At 35.8% G+C, this 21,173-nt stretch overlaps 2 protein-coding genes across 10 annotated transcripts in view; one reads left to right on the top strand and one right to left on the bottom strand.

Annotated features, from left to right (window-relative positions):
- Positions 1 to 21,173, top strand: part of NF1 (neurofibromin 1) — a 245,310-nt gene that overhangs the window by 188,206 nt on the left and 35,931 nt on the right. For all 9 annotated transcript variants that reach the window (XR_003437957.1, XR_003437956.1, XR_003437958.1 and 6 more), the window contains 3 exons: positions 8,773 to 9,205; positions 9,792 to 10,132; positions 12,566 to 12,768. Coding sequence is in view for 6 of the 9 variants with exons in the window: in XM_027130345.1 (XP_026986146.1) it covers positions 8,773 to 9,205; positions 9,792 to 10,132; positions 12,566 to 12,768 (977 nt within the window). In the remaining 3 variants the exon portion in view is untranslated. The remainder of the gene's footprint in view (positions 1 to 8,772; positions 9,206 to 9,791; positions 10,133 to 12,565; positions 12,769 to 21,173) is intronic.
- Positions 2,278 to 5,604, bottom strand: EVI2A (ecotropic viral integration site 2A). The gene is made up of 2 exons (XM_027130354.1): positions 5,587 to 5,604; positions 2,278 to 3,626 (listed from the first exon to the last, which is right to left on the bottom strand). Exons 1-2 carry the CDS (start codon positions 5,587 to 5,589, stop codon positions 2,907 to 2,909), a joined length of 723 nt encoding a protein of 240 aa, XP_026986155.1. The 5' UTR covers positions 5,590 to 5,604; the 3' UTR covers positions 2,278 to 2,906.

Here is a 21,173-nt window from a genome sequence, read left to right as displayed (position 1 = left end):
TGAATGATGTATCCTGTTTTCTTGTATGACCTTAGGCAAGTCGCTGCACTTCTGAGTCACCATTTCCTCCTCCGGAGGAGTATTTCTATTATTGAGTTTTGTGAGGATTAAGTAAGATAACATAACATGTGTAAATGCCTTACACACAGTAGATACCCAGTAAATGTTAATGTTATTTCCTCATACATAATTTAGGCTAAGCCCAGGTAAAAGTGTGATTAATTTTTGACCAAATACTTTCCTAAATGATTTTTGAGTTCAAGTCCACAGCTCTTTGGTTACCGACAAAGTAAGTGTCGGTGCAAAGTAAAATAAATTGGGAATCATTTTTTAAATAAGTTAACTAATAAGCAAAGTATGTTGAGAAGAGTATGAGTCAGTCTGAATACAGATTTCTTTGGGCATGTCACCTTCTAGCCTCTTTCCTCATCTGAAAAATGGAGATCATAATTCTTAATTTATAAATGTATTATGGAATTAGATAAGTGTAAAGTGCCTAGCATAGCACCTATTATAGTAGATACAGTAAGCATTAAACCATGCCCCGCTTTCCCCTGGTCACTGCAGAGGAACACAGATTGTTAAGACCTCGTTCTTGACTTCAAGGCACTTAAAACTTGGTACAAAAAGAATAATTTTTTTTAAATATGCTATAAACTTATTTTATGTAATATAATTTGCTATATATATAGTATACAATATGCTATAAACTTTTTAAATATGGTATAAACTTTTGTTTCACTATTTTTAAATCCCTGGATTAATAAGCATGTGGACCATAGCACCCCAAGGGTAGAAAACAAAAGTGTCTTAGTTCAAAGATAACTTTTAAATTTTGAATTCAAAACATATCTTAACCTATCATCTTTAAACACTGGTCAAGTTGGGAAAGGAGCCACTTTTCATGAGCTACCATTGGATACTGTCAATCTGAGTATCTGTGTTTAATAGCCAAGATAGTGAGTGATGAATTTTAAATATTCCTGCAATAGCTTTCTGTTTTGTGAGAAAATGTATGTTGAATAGGAAAGTAGTTGTCTAGTTAATTTCTTCTTTTTAAAAAGGCACTAATTTGTTTCAGTTTACTGACAAGTATTTATATATGACACTTGATTCAAGGACTGCTTTGTGTTGTCACTGTTTGTTCTAGTACACAATCTCAGATTTTTTATTTGCACAGAATGGGAGCTCTGCCCAACCAGTGTCCTTTCAAGTCTGATCCTTTTTACCCCTCAAAAGATAACCTGATGTACCACAATCGGCATGAGTATTCTCTTGCTTTCCTTTTTCCTTTGTTGATGTTTACCTTTTTCTGAAATAATGTGGTTATGATTTGTTATTTAGGAAATGGATTTTTTATAAATTGGTAATAAATTGATAATAAAATTGATGCTTTTTTCCCCCCCTCTCATTTTAAGAGGTAACCTTAAAAAAAATTTAACCTAGATCTTTGGAGCTGTGGAAATTTTAAGAATTGAATTTGATGACCAAGAGCAGTGACCTAGGGAATTATGCAAAAATTATCAATGCCTGGAGCTCGAGCTCACCCCATTCTAATTAAATCAGAAGGAAGGGGTGTGACTTAGGCACTGGTGAGTTAAATTCTTCAGGTGATTCTGATTTGCAGTCGGGATGAGAATCACTAACCTAGAAGGGAGGGTAAGATGGTGGTAATACTTGGAAAAAATATATAAAATCTTTTCTTAAATGTCTAGCATATTGCCCAAAATAAATGCTCAGTAAGGGATGAGATTTTTTAAATGTGGTCTGATCTTTAATTAAGTATGCCCTGTGTCAGTTTCAATGGACATTTGGAAAGTCTCTCAAAACAATTTTTGTAATATATTGAATTGATGACGGAAGTCTTGACCTAAATGTAAGTCATTATTTTACTTGAACCCAGTTTCTTTAAAGGTTAAAGAATTACCTGAAGTATCCTGTTTTCCAAATTAGAATAAACACACACACACACACACACACACACGTCTTTCCTTTGCTTATGTCATATTGGATAATAAATAAAATTGGTCATTTATTAGTCCACTTGGCATTCTCAAAGTCCAAAAAATAATCAGCCTTTGGATATTTGCTATAAATAATCCAATAAGCAATATTTATGGAGTAGAGTTATGTTACACTTAAACAGTAAGATACACTTTACATTTACACTCAGCCTTCTGTTGTGGCTATAAATCTCATCTGTTTCAGTTGATCTATTTCTTATTGATCTTGACAGTGTATTCTCTAAAATAATAAAGTGAATGAAAATGTACGTAGTCACTTTTATTCTAACAAGTCTTAATTTATTATACAAAATTTAAAGTTTTAATTAAATATTTAGAGTAGAAAACCACTTTCTTATGTGTGCCATATATAAAGATGAAAACATCTAGCATAACATTAGCTGTGTTGATAGATGAGCTGGTATGGATTCTGTCACATTCAGCAAAGAAAGTACCACGTAACTACAGTTCAACTCTATGCATTAAGAATGTGACTTCTGTTAGATGTTAAAGCATATACTTGCCTCTAACGACACACTAAAACTCTTCAAATTTAATAACATTCGGACAAAGATCATTTAACTACTCTTGCTGAACAGGAAATATTTAATTGTCCCTTTCTACCTGTATTAGTCAGTTCCTTCAGCTTGTCTTTAAAACCTTCCTCAGATGCTTGGTGGTTTTATTTTTGCTTTTTAAAATAGTGTCAGACACAGTTTAAGTAATTAAGTAAGCAGGCATACTTCTCCCCTTCTCACCTGCTTGATTCTAAATTGCACAGCCTGCCATGTTAAATTTTAGACCATCAGAACAACACCTTGGCATTAAATATCAAACTGACTTCATTTTTACTCCAGAAACTTTCTCATTGCTACTTTGCATTTTTCTTCACTAAAGCATATGTTAGTTGGTGAGTTTTTCAGTTCCTTCTTCATCTTTTCTTTCCCTTGTAGCTGTGAGCACTCCAGTAGATTGCATCATTAGGTTAGGCCCTGTGAGCTGTTTTGCTCTTTTCCAAGTGTCTGATTCAGCAGGCCATAGACCACTGCTTGCCAGAAAATCGCCATTGCTTCTAGGCTGACGCTTGCCTACTTGTTTTGATCGTCTGAGAGATGAGACTTTGTTTGCCAGAACCACAGTTGATAGAAATAAAATTGTACAGATAAGAAAAAGCACCACAATTATAATTAAGCAAACTAGCATAGCCATTTTGTTGTTGGTTTCCTCGCAGACACCTTTTTTGAAAATTTCGCTGTGACTTTTGCTTGTGTTTTCAACGCTATGTACTGCTGGAGAACTGTTCCTGACAACGGAAGATATATAAAGCTCCAGTTCAGATTTAGGAGTTAAAGATGCCATGTGAGATGATGTTGCTATTTCAGGCATTTTTGTAGAAATAACTTTTTTATCTACTTCAGGAGTTGTAGGGTTTGTGTTAATGTTTTCATTTTGGCTTCTGCCCATCTTATTTTGAATATCTGGATCCAAGACAGTAGTATTATTAGCCCACAGATGGGTATAGTTTGCTTTTGTTCCAGGAGACAAAGAAAAAACTGTTGTCATCAGAAAGGCAAGATGCAGGTAATGTCCTGTGTGTTCCATGTCCGTGAGTATACTGGTAATCTGTTGGGATAGCAAGAAAATTTGTTAACTTGTGAAAGAATAACGGTTCCTCGTTTCGGTAATTGTAGTTAAAAGATAGACAGCTGATAATGTTATAAATTAGCTGCAAGCTCATGCCTAACATTTGCTATCCTGTTTGAATTCCTTCTGAACTGATTTTTTTTTTTCTGTTAGGCTACATATAAAGAAACAATTTAATTTCTATTAATTGTTTAAATGCTAAAAGGTAGCATTACAGATATCTACTAATCATTGTAAACTGAATACCGTGGTTTTATAGTTTTCTCCCTCTTAAGCATGCTAGACTTCAGCTTTGAGTCAGATACTTCGGCTTTTACTTTTTTGATTCCTCCTTTTTTTTTTCCTGACCATTTAAGGAAACTCCTTGTAGAAACTCCCCATCCTCCAACAAATGAGTCACCAGTCTTTATAGTAAAGGAGAAATGGGACATTTTGCTTCATGTATGAAAAGAAAATGCAAATGGCTTTGTGGTGATGGGAGGGGGGGCAGTTCAGGAATGGGGAAGTGTGGTAGCAACCAAAAGAAAACGGACTTCAAGTAGGAATTCAAGATGTTGTTTTTTCTTCTTGGGTGTTTATCTTGAAGCTTAGGATAAAGCTGGTACTTAGAAATATATTCCTAGTAGTTGTGAAAGCAGTTTTATGGTGGTGGGTCTCCCTTCACCTCTATATCCCCCGACTTATTGTGGCTTTCTGAAAGCAAAGGCATGCGACTTTTCTCATCCTAAACATTTGGCATTAACAGAGAAAAAGAGGCAAGTTTCTTTTGAATAATCGCAAAAGTTCAACAAAAATTATTGACTTTTTTCATTATTGTTTATGCTTAGAATTTTTCTGTGAATATTTTGACATAATTTTTAAAAATAAATTATACAATAAAATATTTAATAGAAATAAATACAACATCAAGATCAAGGGGATTTTAACTCAATTGGGAAGTCAAGGCAGATCATGAGTCTCAACCTATAAAGGAAAAAGTGGAATTTCAGTTTTGGCTCTGAGCTCTCTGGAAGCCAGTCCACAAAGGGGACAAAGTCTGATCCTGATTTTCATTATTCACTGTAAGACTGAAGATTTAAATACAACTAGCATATCTGTTCCAGGTACTGGTAAACAAGCAGGAAAGATTTATTACCATTATTGAGCTCTCTCTCAAAATAGTATTCCAGTCTGAGCCACTTTTGTAAGAGTATTTTTATTGTTAGCATTTATATGAATAGGGAAGTAGAAGCAAAAACTAGATTATTCTCCTGAGATGTACTAAATAAAATTGCCTAAGAACTTTATTTTATATAAGTTCTTCTCAAAAAATGTACATGGGAGTTTGTTGTTGTTGGTTTTTTTAATGCAGATTTATTCCATAGGTCTAAGAGGGACCTAAGATTTCTAACCCACACTCAGGTGACACAGATACTGCTGCTACTCATGCTGCTTCTTCTTCTTCTTCTCAAAAAATGTACATGTACATTTTTTTTTATTGAAGTATAGTTGACTTAAGAATAACAAATGTGAAATATTGTTATACAAACAAAATTAGCATATAGTAAACAATGCTAACTGGAAACTAACTTCTGAAGTAATATTTTCTGTTGATAATAGGGAGGGAAAGAAACCTTTCTTATGTGTTCTAGAAGTAAGATTACTTTTTGGATTATGATCTTTAATAGACAGTTAAAGATATTGTGCACTGACTTCTATCTAGTAGTGTCCAGCTTCAGTTTTTAAGTTGAATGACATAAATCTTTGGCTACTTTATGATTCTTCCACAAAGAGAAATACTTTAAATTGGGTTCGCAAGTAATTTCCATCCTTTTAAACTAGACTGGACTTCTGCCTTAGATGCTAAAATGATTTAAAGCGGGTTATTATTCTTGTCACATTAGTTCATTAACAACGTAATATGCATCATAGTTTTCGTACACATTTTAACAGTGCTCACCATGGGATAGATAATAGGCCCGCTGTTGATTGTCTTCAGCCAGATGTACTGTCATCTCCAAATAAACAAACTGTTAACAAAATGAGACTTTCTCTTACCCTTACAAATGCCTAAGAATAGAGAGCTGTCTCTACATCCCAGATTTATGCAGTGGAGGCCAGGTTGTTATCAAAAGTTTTCTTTATCTCTGGTCATTTTCAATAAAATTTATAATGCCTAAGCATTAGTAATGAGAAATTTATTTTTTAAACTTATTTTAATAACAAATAAAACTGTGCAATTCACTCTGGAGTCTAAGCTTAGATCCTTCTTAATCCTAATTTAAAGCTCTATGTTGATGGTAAATCTTTCCATTTCTTACTTAAATTTTACTTAATAGGAGAGAAAAAAAGAGCATACGTTTTCCATTACTAAATCTACTTTGTTAGTAAGATACTTAAGTACTGCTTGAAAGCACTTCCTCAAACACTAATCTGTATGAAGTTATAAGTGAAAAGGCATAAGAAAAGCCATATATATGACCTACCTTACAAAATGCTTGGTCAAAATCTTATTATAACCTGATTTTAATAAGCCACTTCTTTTCTTGTCTTGAAGCACAGCTTCCAAGTAATTTAAGGCAGAATAGACTTGAAGAATCTGAGCCTAAAAGTAAATCTGCAGTAAAAAAGGATATGTACAGCTAGCTTTCCACTAACCACAGATGACACATTTCCTTTCCACTGCAACTAAAGCACATGTCACAGGGGAAAAAAACTCCAACTTGTCTAGTTGGCCACTGGCATAACAGGAGGCTTTGTAGAACAAGTCCCCGCCTCCAGGGCAGGGAGGGTTTTCTGCTTAATGCCTTTTGACCTTACATTTATTATGTATGCCTGCTGTATGCTCTTGAATGATACGTTAGTATCATTAAAATGAAGAGAGAATAGCATTTTCCCTGAGATTGAGCATTAAAATCATCTCTAAAAATTGTATTTGTATACCACAGACTGATTTGATAACCTGAGTTTGGAGACCCGGGGTATTGGTCAGATAATAGAAACAGTAATGTATATAACCAACATCTCAAAGTGTGGAACTGCAACAATAATTTAGAGAGAATATCTGATACACTTAGATTATAAGGGACAGAAGATGCTTTTGTGTGGTTTAGTGTATATACACACACACACACACACTCCCCTAGAATGTCCTGTCATCACTTCATATTCAGTCTAAAATGGACTTCATTTTTCCCCCTAAGTGGCTGCCCCTCATGATCTCTGTTTTTGTTCATGGTAGCAACATTCTTTGTAATGACAGAGCCTTGGTATACAGCAAGTCCTTTTAATTCAAGTCCTTTCTTTCAGCGCTGATCAGACCTTGGATCATGTCGGTCCTTTCTTCATATTTCTGAGTCAGTTTCTTCTTTCATTGTCACTTATTTTCACCGTAACCCTAGTATTTTAGATGCTTATTAAACCATACCTAGACTACTACAACATCTTTTTTTACTAGCCCCGACTCCTTCATATATGTTGTATATATCACTTTCTGTGATCATAACACCCCTTTCTTTTAAAAAATGTGGTTGAATAACTCCCTAACACCTACAGCAGCAATTCAGAAATGTTTGTGCACATAAATATCAGATGAGAAGATTGTTTCAAAACAATGAAAATTCCCAGGCTTCACTGCATAAATTCGTATATAGTAGGTCTGGGCTGGGACAGGAAACTGCATTTTTATCAAGCACCACAGTTGATTCTGATGCTGGTGCTTCACAGAACATCCTCTGAGAAATGCCAGGCTCCTAGGAGAAAACCTGAGCCCCTTAGTTGAACAGTTCTGGTCCATTCACAATTTAGCTATTCTGTATTTTTCCATCTTTATCTCTTAAAACTTCTCTACGTGAATCTTCCATTCTAGCTAAACTAGCTGATGCTTACCTCAACACATCTGGTCACCTATTTTTCTCCTTTCCCTCTCTCCATGAGGCCTGCCCATCCCTCTTCCTGTTGAGTTTGAAATTCCTCCTGCCCGCTTCAGCATCTTTTATGTAGTTTTCACTGGTTACCCAGTTTGTGTTGATTTCTCCACTCCTTTGAACTTAACAAAAGTATTTTTTTCTGCAATTTCTTTGACAAGTGATTACATACTACCTCATATCTTTTCTTTGTTCTTGAAATATTTTTCTTTTATTTTAAAATCATTTGACTTGTCATAGTTTTGTCTTATTTTCTCCCAGTAAGACTTAAAACTCTTAGGAAAGGATGTTTATCTTAGCCTACTTCGTAGTACCACCTGAGTCATCAAGTATAGAACACTGGTGGTTTTGATTTGAAATTCCCGTACTGTAATTTGTGGGCTTTCTGATGGTCCTTATTTTGCCTCCTCACGTTGATTAGCATTCTTTTGAGTGTAAGCAACATATGACCTAATACAGCTTAATCAAAAAGTGGAATTTATTGGCTCACACAACTGAGTAGCACAGGGATAAATGTGATCCCAGGAGAGGGGCTTTATCTAGGACTCAGATGAAATGGCCAGGGCCCCAGTTTCGCTCTTCATTTCTCTGCTCCATTTCTTCAGTTTTTAGACAGGCTCTTCCTTCATATCTCAAGATATGAGCTAACAGCTGCCAGAGCTATATGGTCCCTCATTTATAAACATCAGGAAAGAAAAAGTTCTCGATTCCCAACGGTTTAAGCTGAAGTCTTTGAATTGGGCCTCTTTGGCCCTGGTTGTTCTGCTTTGAGTCATGTGATCATTGTTGAACCATCCTCTCTGGTCACGGTGGGATAGAGGAATTGACTATAAGTCATTCAGTTTACTCCAGGACTCCAAGTAGGTCATTCCCACCCAGACTGTTCACCTGGGAACTTGGATGGGCCTAGAAGCAACCAACCAAAGTCCATTGACTTCCTCCTTGCTTGACTATGGTGGGCAGGTTTGTGGTTGTTATTGTTGCTCAAAGTTACTGATCTGGGGATTTGTCTCTTCCATTTTACTTCAGCCTTACTTCTCAGTGTCTGAAGAACAAGTGATTTAAAAAATGGATTCAGACTTTGTGTAATTGTTTAATATTATAGTTAGTTTTCTCTAGAAAACTAGTCAGAATATAAGGGAATAAAGTAGATTAGTAGCATCTGTATATCCATTCAGAACTTTGTTAATGATCTGTGTACTTTTTTTCATCTTCCTTAGGTTCAAAACTGGTCAAATCAATGGCGATTTGCTGATATACCACGTCTTACTTACTTTAAAGCCATATTATGCAAAGCCATATGAAATTGTAGTGGACCTTACCCATACTGGGCCTAGCAATCGCTTTAAAACAGACTTTCTCTCCAAGTGGTTTGTTGTTTTTCCTGGCTTTGCTTATGATAATGTCTCTGCAGTCTATATCTATAACTGTAACTCCTGGGTCAGGGAATACACCAAGTATCACGAGCGGCTGCTGACTGGCCTCAAAGGCAGCAAAAGACTCATTTTCATAGACTGTCCTGGGAAACTGGCCGAGCACATTGAGCATGAACAACAGAAACTACCTGCTGCCACCTTGGCTTTAGAAGAGGACCTGAAGGTATTCCACAATGCTCTCAAGCTAGCTCACAAAGACACCAAGGTTTCTATTAAAGTAAGTTTCACTCCCTGTTAGGTAAGTGATTCATTGCCTTTCTTGACTAACCTGACTATATACTGGACTCCCCAGGGTCCCGGTAGTAATGTATCAAACGTAAAGTCCAGATGGAGGAAAACCAAGCTTTCTGTATCTTCATGGAGGTCCTGCAGAAAACTGGAGAGGTGTACCCTTAATAATATTCCAGGTTGGACTGGAGGCAGGAAAGTGTTGTAGAATGGGCAGTTTGCTGTGTATGCGTCTTACAGTAGGAATATGTGAACAGTGGAAAATTACCTATTGAGAGTTCTTCTGATTATTACATGCTTTTTGCAGAGTAAGGAAGGTGAACCTTCAAGATAAAACCTGTAATTATCCATAGGATTCTTGACCTTTTAAAAAATAACTTTTTTCTGCTGTTTTCAGTCACTTTTGACAGCATTTATGACAATAATTATTGAACCTATTTGAATACATAATGGTGGTAACTCTTCTTTAAATGGTTAACATGGTATTTTGTTTGGTTGGTTTTCGAAACCTCTCAGAATTCTACGTAATGAAATTTAATTCTTTTCCGCTCTACCCTCTTGCTACCATTTTTCAGGTTGGTTCTACTGCTGTTCAAGTAACCTCAGCAGAGCGAACAAAAGTCCTGGGGCAGTCAGTCTTTCTAAATGATATCTATTATGCTTCGGAAATTGAAGAGATCTGCCTAGTGGATGAGAACCAGTTCACCTTAACTATTGCAAACCAGGGCACACCACTGACCTTCATGCACCAAGAGTGTGAAGCCATTGTTCAGTCTATCATTCACATCCGGACACGTTGGGAGCTGTCGCAGCCCGACTCCATCCCCCAGCACACCAAGATTCGCCCAAAAGATGTCCCTGGGACACTGCTCAATATCGCGTTACTTAATTTAGGCAGTTCAGACCCTAGTTTACGGTAGGTTTATAAAAAACTCATTTCAATCTGATTCAAGGTTTGTTGGTTTTAAAATGAGACCAATTAATAAACTTTCAAAGCAGCTTCTACCTTAATACTGTAAATTGGCAGGTATTCTATATTGGTTAACCAGTATGACCTCATCCAGTTCGCATGAACTGTGGAATTGTGAATAGGGTGATTCACACTAAACCAATGTATGTTCTTTCAACTTGCAGCTGAAACATACAGCATAGCAGTTTTGGTGGGGGGTTTTCTGTTCGTTTGGTTTTTTTTTAAAAAAAAAGTCTTTTTTTTTTCCCTAAAAGTCTATTTCTAAATTAAGTTTCTCCTTTTCTGAGTTCTCTAAATTTTTCCCATGTTCAAAAGTACATCACTTTAAAAAAAAAAAAAAAAAAGTACATCACTATTAAGTTTCCTCGCAGTCAAATTAGATTATCATTGTTTGAAAAGGAGGGCTTATAACTTTAGCATTTTAACTGAAAGAAAAAAAAAAAAAGAAAAGAAAAGGAGGGCTTAATGTTCAGTAACTCAGTAACGTAGCATAGTTTCCACCTGTGTAACTTTAACAAAATTCTTGAAAGAAAGCTTAAGACAAATACAGATGTCAGATGAGCAGAGTATAATTGGTTCTGGTTAGGCTTAGTAATCAAAACATGAATGAGGAAAGGGCAGGGCCTGTGGAGTCAGTAGATTAGGTTTAAATCTAGATCTGCTTCTCTGTATGACTTTGGGCAAGGTACTGAAGTTCTCTGAGCTCTAGTTGCCTCATTTTTAAAATAAAGGTAACGTTGCCTTCCTCATAAACCTACAAAAGTTTAATAAATGTGTGGTAGTATAGTATAGCATCTAGCAGATAGTTCGTGCTTAGCAAATATTATTTCCTCCCAACTTGCACCCACCCTTTCCTCTCTCTGCCATCGTCTCTTTGCACCACTTCCCTCTTCTGCCCCTCTCTTTTTCATGTTAAGATAATTTTTTGTTCCAGGTACCTTGGGACTGTCAAGTTTTTACAGATATAAATTCTTAGCTTCAGAAAATCTTCCCTTGGGTATAATATAACCCAGGTTTATTAATGGGCTTTTTAGAATTCCAAATTCTCCCTTATTTGAGAGGAAAAAAAAAAATCAGCAAGATTTCTTTACCTGGATGGGCCTCATGGGGTTCATGAACTCCCACAAAATATACACAAAACTTCATGTATGCTTAGCTTTCATTATCTCAGAGGAGTCTGTGACACCTACTCCCAGTTTGAGGAATCCCAGTTCTTTGTAGCTGTTGAAATATACAGAGTGAAGGTCACTGTCAAAATAGTATCACTCAGAATTCCTAGGAGTTTGCAAAAGATAAACTTAGAAACAATAATATTAATATTTCCATTTTAGGAAAATGGAACTATAAGTCTGTCTTGAATTTCTAATTCAAAATTCCTTATAGAAGAATGCTAGCAAACTTCCAAAAATTATTAGCTTGAATGAACCTCTATTCTCTTGTGAAATAAAGCGAGCTGACAGCTTCTGCTTTTTGCTGAAGCATGTTGTCGCAGAGAAAAAGCCTTGAGGCAAACTTATAATTTCAGTGGCTTTTTCCCCCCATATGGTTGTTGCATAAATATATTAGCATGATGAAAGTTCAGAGGTAAGGAAAACCTGAAATTTACTGAGCAAACCATTTCTTTTGTGGATAGGGGAGAAAAATCAATCTAAAAATTGAGTTTTTTGAGCTGTTTCCTAAGTTGTTTAAGTGTATATTTAGACATTTATAAGGGAGCTTTTAGTTCTCATGGAACCTGGATATATATTATGGTTTGGGTTTTGTTTGTTTTTTTTTAATTTAGTGCTTATGTATAATAGTAGGAATTCATAAAAGAAAAAAATGGCAGGGGGGACTTAATTATATTTAAAAAATGTTTGACCTCTAGTTTGTATTATAACTTGTAGGACGCCTAGAAAGAAATTCAGTAGGTGCTGATGAAAGATTTTAACAATCTAATTTGATGAGGGCCATCTTATTTCTCATTATCCCAGTTTTAACTGGATCTAGTGGGAGCGGGAGCCACAATTTGAGTTTTGGCCTCACTGAAAATACGATATGCCTTATTCTGACTTTCTTTATATTGATCCACCTTAAGACCATAAAATTCTCATATCTTATATCCCAATGAAATGTCTTTTAGAAAGGCCTTATATTCGCTGTCTCGGGAGCCTCACCTTTCTCTTCTGGTTATGTGAAGATTTCCCTTTTAAAAAAATCCCTAAATGATAAAGGGGTATTTTGGGTTTACCATAGAATCACAAAATCTTATCTCTAATTGATCATAAAATTTAAAAATAGTTGATCTATGCTTGGTAATAGAATCGTAAGTTGTACGTTATGAAAAAATTTTGGAATTATAAGAAGTTTTAAAACAACTTAATTTGTGTTTTCTCCTAGGTCAGCTGCCTATAATCTTCTGTGTGCCTTAACTTGTACCTTTAATTTAAAAATCGAAGGCCAGTTACTAGAGACATCAGGTTTATGTATCCCAGCCAACAACACCCTATTTATTGTCTCTATTAGCAAGACACTGGCAGCCAATGAGCCACACCTCACCTTAGAATTTTTGGAAGAGTGTATTTCTGGATTTAGCAAATCTAGTAAGTAATGATAATTTTCTTTGATACTAACAATGATTCTAAGAAGATTCAGAGACAACCGTTTCATTTCAGAATTTGCCAGTGAAATCTTTAGTATAGTTCCACTTCTTTACTTCTGTTTTTTCGTCTGACTGAAGAAACTTCATGGTAGACCACATTGAGAAATCCACCAAAATTCTGGCAATACAAGCAAGGTGGCAAGATTTTGATACCATCTATGTCTCTGGGCAACTTACAAAGCATTTTTCGTACTATTTCAGTTTAATTAGCTTTAGTATTTCTCTTCTTAGCAGGTTATTCCCAATGAGTAAAGTATCCACTTCCTTGATTTTAGGGAAGTAGCCATTTCCTCTTTTCTTCAGGTTGACTTTGAACTGTGATTTTATTGTTCATGTACACTTCATGGAGAATGCAGTGGCACAAAATACAGAGTCCAGAGTCAACTCCTGACTTGGCTTTGATAAGTGTCATAAATTTAACATCTACTCTTTATGTCTGTCTGTCTTCAGATCCTATAGTAGTATAAATGTTATTCTTCTCCCAGCTTATTTCCTGACATTTTCTTTTTTTTAATTTATCAATGTCATGAATAATATTTTATAGTTTTTTTAAAATTATTTATTTATTTATTTTTGGCTACGTTGGGTCTTCGTTGCTGCATGCAGGCTTTCTCTAGTTGCAGCGAGCAGGGACTACTCTTCGTTGCAGTCCATGGGCTTCTCGCTGTGGTGGCTTGTCTTGTTACAGAGCACAGGCTCTAGACACGTGGGCTTCAGTAGTTGTGGCACGCGAGCTAGGTAGTCGTGGCCCACAGGCTCTAGAGTGCAGGCTCAGTAGTTGTGGCACAAGGGCTTAGTTGCTCCGCGGCATGTGGGATCTTCCCGGACCAGGGCTCGAACACATGTCTCCTGCATTCAGGCGGATTCTTAACCACTGCGCTACCAGGGAAGTCCCTCCTGACGTTTTCTTCCCTTCCCTTTCTCTCTCCATAATACATAAAACTTTTTTTTATGCATTCAAACACATTTCTTGATTTTTCTGTATTAAGTAATTGAAAGCTTTGAAAATTCCGTGAGACCAGATCACTATATATTTTTACAGTTAAGAGATGTAAGAATATAACCCTAAAAAGAAAATCTGTAAGACTGACAAAACAAGAAAAGTATAAAGCCTTATTGAAACATATTAATATGAAAAAAAAGATTTGAGTGAATGGACACAGGTATTGTGTTCCTGGATGAACAGTTCTTCCCAGATTATTACAATATCAATGTAATTCCTTTAAAATATGAGATTTGAGGATTAAGAATGAGGTAGAGGGCTTCCTTGGTGGCGCAGTGGTTGAGAGTCCGCCTGCCAATGCAGGGGACACAGGTTCGTGCCCCGGTCTGGGAAGATCCCACATGCCGTGGAGCGGCTGGGCCTGTGAGCCATGGCCACTGAGGCTGCGCATCCGGAGCCTGTGCTCCGCAATGGGAGAGGCCACAACACTGAGAGGCCTGCATACCGCAAAAAAAAAAAAAGAATGAGGTAGAACTTTAAATGATTGTACATTTCACTAGAAAGTACAATAGCTAAGAAAATATTGAAAGGAAAGAAAACTGAGAGGGGCTTGAATTAACAAATATGTTCACACATAACAACAGTGCAATAATTTAAACGGGTGTTCAAAAATCAGCAGTCACATCACTTTAAGAGAAACAGATTGATAAAGAAGTATCACAAACTAATAGAAGAAAGAGTAAATCATTTAAGAAATGAGGCTGGGAAATGAATTAAGTTGGGTCTTCATCTTAATGCCAAACCACAAGATGCCAAAATAAGTTCTAACTATCAACATATTTAAGAGTTGAGAGGAAACTTGCACAAGCCTCTTAGATAGCCTCATCCACCAGAGAGCAGACAGCAGAAGCAAGAAGAACTACAGTCCTGCAGCCTGTAGAACAAAAACCACATTCACAGAAAGATAGACAAGATGAAAAGGCAGAGGGCTATGTACCAGATGAAGGAACAAAATAAAACCCCAGAGAAACAACTAAATGAAGTGGAGATAGGCAACCTTCCAGAAAAAGAATTCAGAATAATGATAGTGAAGATGATCCAGGACCTCAGAAAAAGAATGGAGGCAAAGATCGAGCAGATGCAAGAAATGTTTAACAAAGACCTAGAAGAATTAAAGAACAAATAAACAGAAATGAACAATACAATAACTGAAATAAAAAAATACACTAGAAGGAATCAATAGCAGAATAACTGAGGCAGAAGAACGGATAAGTGACCTGGAAGACAGAATGGTGGAATTCACTGCTGTGGAACAGAATAAAGAAAAAAGAAATGAAGATAGTCTAAGAGACCTCTGGGACAACATTAAACACAACAACATTCACGTTATAGGGGTCCCAGAAAGAGAAGAGAGAGAGAAAGGACAAGAGAAAATATTTGAAGAGATTATGGTCGAAAACTTCCCTAGCATGGGAAAGGAAATAGCCACCCAGGTTCAGGAAGCGCAGAGAGCCCCATACAGGATAAACCCAAGGAGAAACACGCCGAGACACATAGTAATCAAATTGGCAAAAATTAAAAACAAAAATTATTGAAAGCAGCAAGGGAAAAATGACAAATAACATACAAGGGAACTCCCATAAGGTTAACAGCTGATTTCTCAGCAGAAAGTCTACAAGCCACAGGGAGTGGCATGACATATTTAAAGTGATGAAAGGGAAGAATCTATAACCAAGATTACTCTACATGGCAAGGATCTCATTCAGCTTCAATGGAGAAATCAAAAGCTTTACAGACAAGCAAAAGCTAAGAGAATTCAGCACCACCAAACCAGCACCACCAAACAACAAATGCTAAAGGAACTTCTCTAAGTGGGAAACATGAGAAGAAATGAACCTACAAAAACAAACCCAAAACAATTAAGAAAATGGTCATAGGAACATACGTGTTGATAATTACCTTAAACGTGAATGAATTAAATGCTCCAACCAAAAGACAGGCTTGCTGAATGGATACAAAAACAAGACCCATATATATGCTGTCTACAAGAGACCCACTTCAGACCTAGGGACACATACAGACTGAAAGTGAGGGGATGGAAAAAGATATTCCATGCAAATGGAAATCAAAAGAAAGCTGGAGTAGCAATACTCATATCAGACAAAATAGACTTTAAAATGAAGAATGTTACAAGAGACAAGGAAGGACACTACATAATGATCAAGGGATCAATCCAGGAAGAAGATATGGCAATTATAAATATATATGCACCCAACATAGGAGCACCTCAATACATAAGGCAACTGCTAACAGCTTTTATAAAAGAGGAAATCGACAGTAATACAGTAATAGTGGGGGACTTTAACACCTCACTTACACCAATCGACAGATCGTCCAAAATGAAAATAAATAAGGAAACAGAAGCTTTAAATGACACAATAGACCAGATAGATTTAATTGATATTTATAGAACATTCCATCCAAAAACAGCAGATTACACTTTCTTCTCAAGTGCGCATGGAACATTCTCCAGGATAGATCACATCTTGGGTCACAAATCAAGCCTCAGTAAATTTAAGAAAACTGAAATCATATCAAGCATCTTTTCTGACCACAGTGACATGAGATTAGAAATCAGTTACAGGGAAAAGAACGTAAACACAAACATATGGAGGCTAAACAATATGTTACTACATAATCAAGAGATCACTGAAGAAATCAAAGAGGAAATCAAAAGATACTTAGGGACAAATGACAATGAAAACATGACAATCCAAAACCTATGGGATGCAGCAAAAGCAGTTCTAAGAGGGAAGTTTATAGCAATACAAGCCTACCTCAAGAAACAAGAAAAAATCTCAAATAAACAATCTAACCCTACACCTAAAGGAACTAGAGAAAGAAGAACAAACAAAACCCAAAGTTAGCAGAAGGAAAGAAATCATAAAGATCAGAGCAGAAATAAGTGTAATAGAAACAAAGAAAACAATAGCAAATATCAATAAAACTAAAAGCTGGTTCTTTGAGAAGATAAACAAAATTGATAAACCATTATCCAGACTCATCAAGAAAAGGAGGGAGAGGACTCAAATCAATAAAATTAGAAATAAAGGAGAAGTTACAACAGACACTCCAGAAATACAAAGCATCCTAAGAGACTACTACAAGCAACTCTATGCCAATAAAGTGGACAACCTGGAAGAAATGGACAAATTCTTAGAAAGGTATAACCTTCCAAGACGGAACCAGGAAGAAATAATGAACAGGTCAGTCACAAATAATGAAATTGAAACTGTGATTAAAAATCTTCCAACAAACAAAAGTCCAGGACCAGATGGCTTCACAGGTGAATTCTATCAAACATTTAGAGAGAGCTAACACTCTTCCTTCTCAGACTCTTACAAAAAATTGCAGAGGAAGGAACACTCCCAAACTCATTCTATGAGGCCACCATCACCCTGATACCAAAACCAGACAAAGATACCACAAAAAAAGAAAATTACAGACCAATATCACTGATGAATATAGATGCAAAACTCTGCAACAAAATAGTAGCAAACAGAATCCAACAACACATTAAAAGGATCATACACCATGATCAAGTGGGATTTATCCCAGGGATGCAAGGATTCTTCAGTATACGCAAATCAATCAGTGTGATACACCATATTAACAAATTGAAGAATAAAAACTATGTGATCATCTCAATAGATGCAGAAAAAGCTTTCAACAAAATTCAACGCCCATTTATGATAAAAACTCTCCAGAATGTGGGCATAGAGGGAACCCACCTCAACATAATAAAGGCCATATACGACAAACCCACAGCAAACATCATTCTCAGTGGTGAAAAACTGAAAACATTTCTTCTAAGCTTGGGAACAAGACAATGTTGACCACTCTCACCACTATTATTCAGCATAATTTTGGAAGTCCTAGCCATGGCAATCAGAGAAGAAGAAGAAATAAAAGGAATACAGATTGGAAAAGAAGAAGTAAAACTGTCACTGTGGACGGCATGATACTATACATAGAGAATCCTAAAGATGCCACCAGAAAACTACTAGAGCTAATCAATGAATTTGGTAAAGTTGGAGGATGCAAAATTAATGCACAGAAATCTCTTGCATTCCTATACACTAATGATGAAAAATCTGAAAGAGAAATTAAGGAAACACTCCCATTTACCGCTGCAACAAAAAGAATAAAATACCTAGGAATAAACCTTCCTAGGGAGACAAAAGACCTGTATGCAGAAAACTATAAGATACTGATGAAAGAAATTAAAGATGATACAAACATATGGAGAGATATACCATGTTCTTGGATTGGAAGAATCAACATTGTGAACATGACTATACTACACAAAGCAATCTACAGATTCAATCCCTATCAAATTACCAGTGATATCTTTTACAGAACTAGAACAAAAAATCTTAAAATTTGTATGGAGACACAAAAGACCCCGAATAGCCAAAGCAGTCTTGAGGGAAAAAAATGGAGCTGGAGGAATCAGACTCCCTGACTTCAGACTATACTACAAAGCTACAGTAATCAAGACAATATGGTACTGGCACAAAGACAGAAATATAGATCAATGGAACAGGATAGAAAGCCCAGAGATAAACCCACGCACCTATGGTCAACTAATCTATGACAAAGGAGGTAAGGATATACAATGGAGAAAAGACAGTCTCTTCAGTAAGTGGTGCTGGGAAAACTGGACAGCTACATGTAAAAGAATGAAATTAGAACACTCCCTAACACGATACACAAAAACTCAAAATGGATTAGAGACTTAAATGTTAAGACCAGACACTATAAAACTCTTAGAGGAAAACTTAGGAAGAGCACTCGTTGACCTAAATCACAGCAAGATATTTTTTGATCCACCTCCTAGAATAATGGAAATAAAAACAAAAATAAACAAATGAGACCTAATGAAACTTAAAACCTTTTACAAAACAAAGGAAACTACAAACAAGATGAAATGACAACCCACAGAACGGGAGAAAATATTTGCAAACAAATCAACGGACAAAGGATTAATCTCCAAAATATATAAACAGCTCATGCAGCTCAGTATTAAAAAAACAACCAACCCAATCCAAAAATGGGCAGAAGACCTAAACAGACATTTCTCCAAAGAAGACATACAGATGGCCAAGAAGCACATGAAAAGCTGCTCAACATCACTAATTATTAGAGAAATGCAAATCAAAACTACAGTGAAGTATCACGTCACACCGGTTAGAATGGGCATCATCAGAAAATCTACAAACAACAAATGCTGGAGAGGGTGTGGAGAAAAGGAAACCCTCTTGCACTGTTGGTGGGAATGTAAATTGATACAGCCACTATGGAGAACAGTATGGAGGTTCCTTAAAAAAGTAAAAATAGAATTATTATATGACCCAGCAATCCCACTACTGGACATATACCCAGAGAAAAGCATAATTCAAAAAGACACATGCACCCCAGTGTTCATTGCAGCCACATTTACAATAGCCAGGTCATGGAAGCAACCTAAATGCCCATCGACAGATGAATGGATAAAGAAGATGTGGTACATATATACAATGGAATATTACTCGGCCATAAAAAGGAACAAAATTGGGTCGTTTTTAGAGACGTGGTTGGACCTAGAGACTGTTATACAGAGTGAAGTAAGTCAGAAAGAGACAAACAAATATTGTATATTAATGCATATATGTGGAACCTAGAAAAATGGTACAGATGAACTGGTTTGCAGGGCAGAAATTGAGACACAGATGTAGAGAACAAACGTATGGACACCAAGGGGGGAAAGCGGTGGGGGGAGGGTGGGTGGTGGTGTGATGAATTGGGAGATTGGGATTGATATATGTACACTAATATGTATAAAATGGATAACTAATAAGAACCTGCTGTATAAAAAAATAAAATTCAAAAAAAAGAATATAAAAACTGGGACCATTTAAAAAAGAAAAGGAAGAATAATATCTAGTTGCTTTGTGAGTAAGGACTTACGAAGCAAAAAACTACAGATGGAAACAAAGGAAATGGTGAACAGTTTTTACCATGTAAAACTTCAAAATCTCTAATTAAAAAAAAAAAGTAAAAGGTAGATTAAAAAAAAAACTTAAGTATGCTTGCAACAGATATGAGAAAAGCGTAATATCTTTATCATGAAAAATTCTTACAGATTAATAAGAAAAATGGATCAACAGTAACATGCTGGTCATACTAAGAAAGAATATGTTTTTAAGAGTTCACTAATAAATTCAAAGAAGTTCAAACTGAAAGAATAGTAAGATAATATATTCAACTATCAAATTGGCAAAGATATTTTTTTAAAAATTCAGTGTCGATGTCTTTGGAATTGTGAACAGGGCAGCTTTTCTAGAAAGCAGTTTTGACATGGATATCAATAACCTTATGGATGTTTATAGCTTTTGGAATCATAATTCCACTTTTTAGAATTTATCCTAAGGAATTAATATTCATATGTTTATCATAGCATTATTTTTTATTTAGGTTTTTTTAATTCAGGTATATCTTATCAATAAAGTGCCCAAATTTTAAAGGAACAGCTTGATTAAGTTTTACATGTGCATACACCACAAAACCGTCTCCCAGGTCAAGATACAGGACATTTCCAGCATCCGGAAGGCTCCTCTCAGTCAGTACCTGTCCTCACCAAGAGTAACCAGTATTATGACCTCTGTTGCCATAGATTTATTTTGAACTTCACATAACATTATTTATAATAGCAAAAAATTGAAACAGTCTAAAAGTAGATAATGAAGAACTGACTACTTTGTTGGATCTCCATATGATGAAATAATATGAAGCCATTAAAAACGTTTTTGGTGTGGAATTTCAGTTTGGGAAGATGAAAAACTTCTGGAGATGGATGGTGGCGATGGTTGCACAACACTGTGAATGTACTTAATGCCACTGAACTGTAAACCTTAAAATGGCAGATTTTATGTTATGTATATTTTAACATAATTAAAAAATGTTTTGGGTGCTCTAGGTGAAGTTATATAGAGGAAGTTTTGCATTATTTTTGTATCTTTTTGTAAGTCTGAAGTTATTTCAAAATAAAAAGTTATAAAATGTCTTTGGAGAATTTTTAATGTTGAGTAAATCTCAGTATAATACATAGTGAAAAAAATATTCAGATCATACTACATATATAGCATAACCCTAAATTTTTGTGGAGGAGTTGGGATGGGTTATGTGTGTGTATACACACACGTGAATATACATTATCTTTGCATAGATTTGAAAGCCTATGGAGAGATCAAGTGATACACCAATATATTGATATCAGTTTCATTATTGTGGTGATACTTTCCTTTTACCAAACTTCCTGTGATTACCCACATATTCCTTTTACAATTAGAATAAAGCAAGAA

The sequence above is a fragment of the Aethalodelphis obliquidens genome, unplaced genomic scaffold (genome assembly GCF_003676395.1).
Source record: "Aethalodelphis obliquidens isolate GAN/ISIS:26980383/991018 unplaced genomic scaffold, ASM367639v1 scaffold38, whole genome shotgun sequence".
Taxonomy (NCBI): domain Eukaryota; kingdom Metazoa; phylum Chordata; class Mammalia; order Artiodactyla; family Delphinidae; genus Aethalodelphis; species Aethalodelphis obliquidens.
The sequence above is the reverse complement of the archived record's forward strand: the minus strand, read 5'-3'. Positions and strand labels throughout refer to the sequence as shown.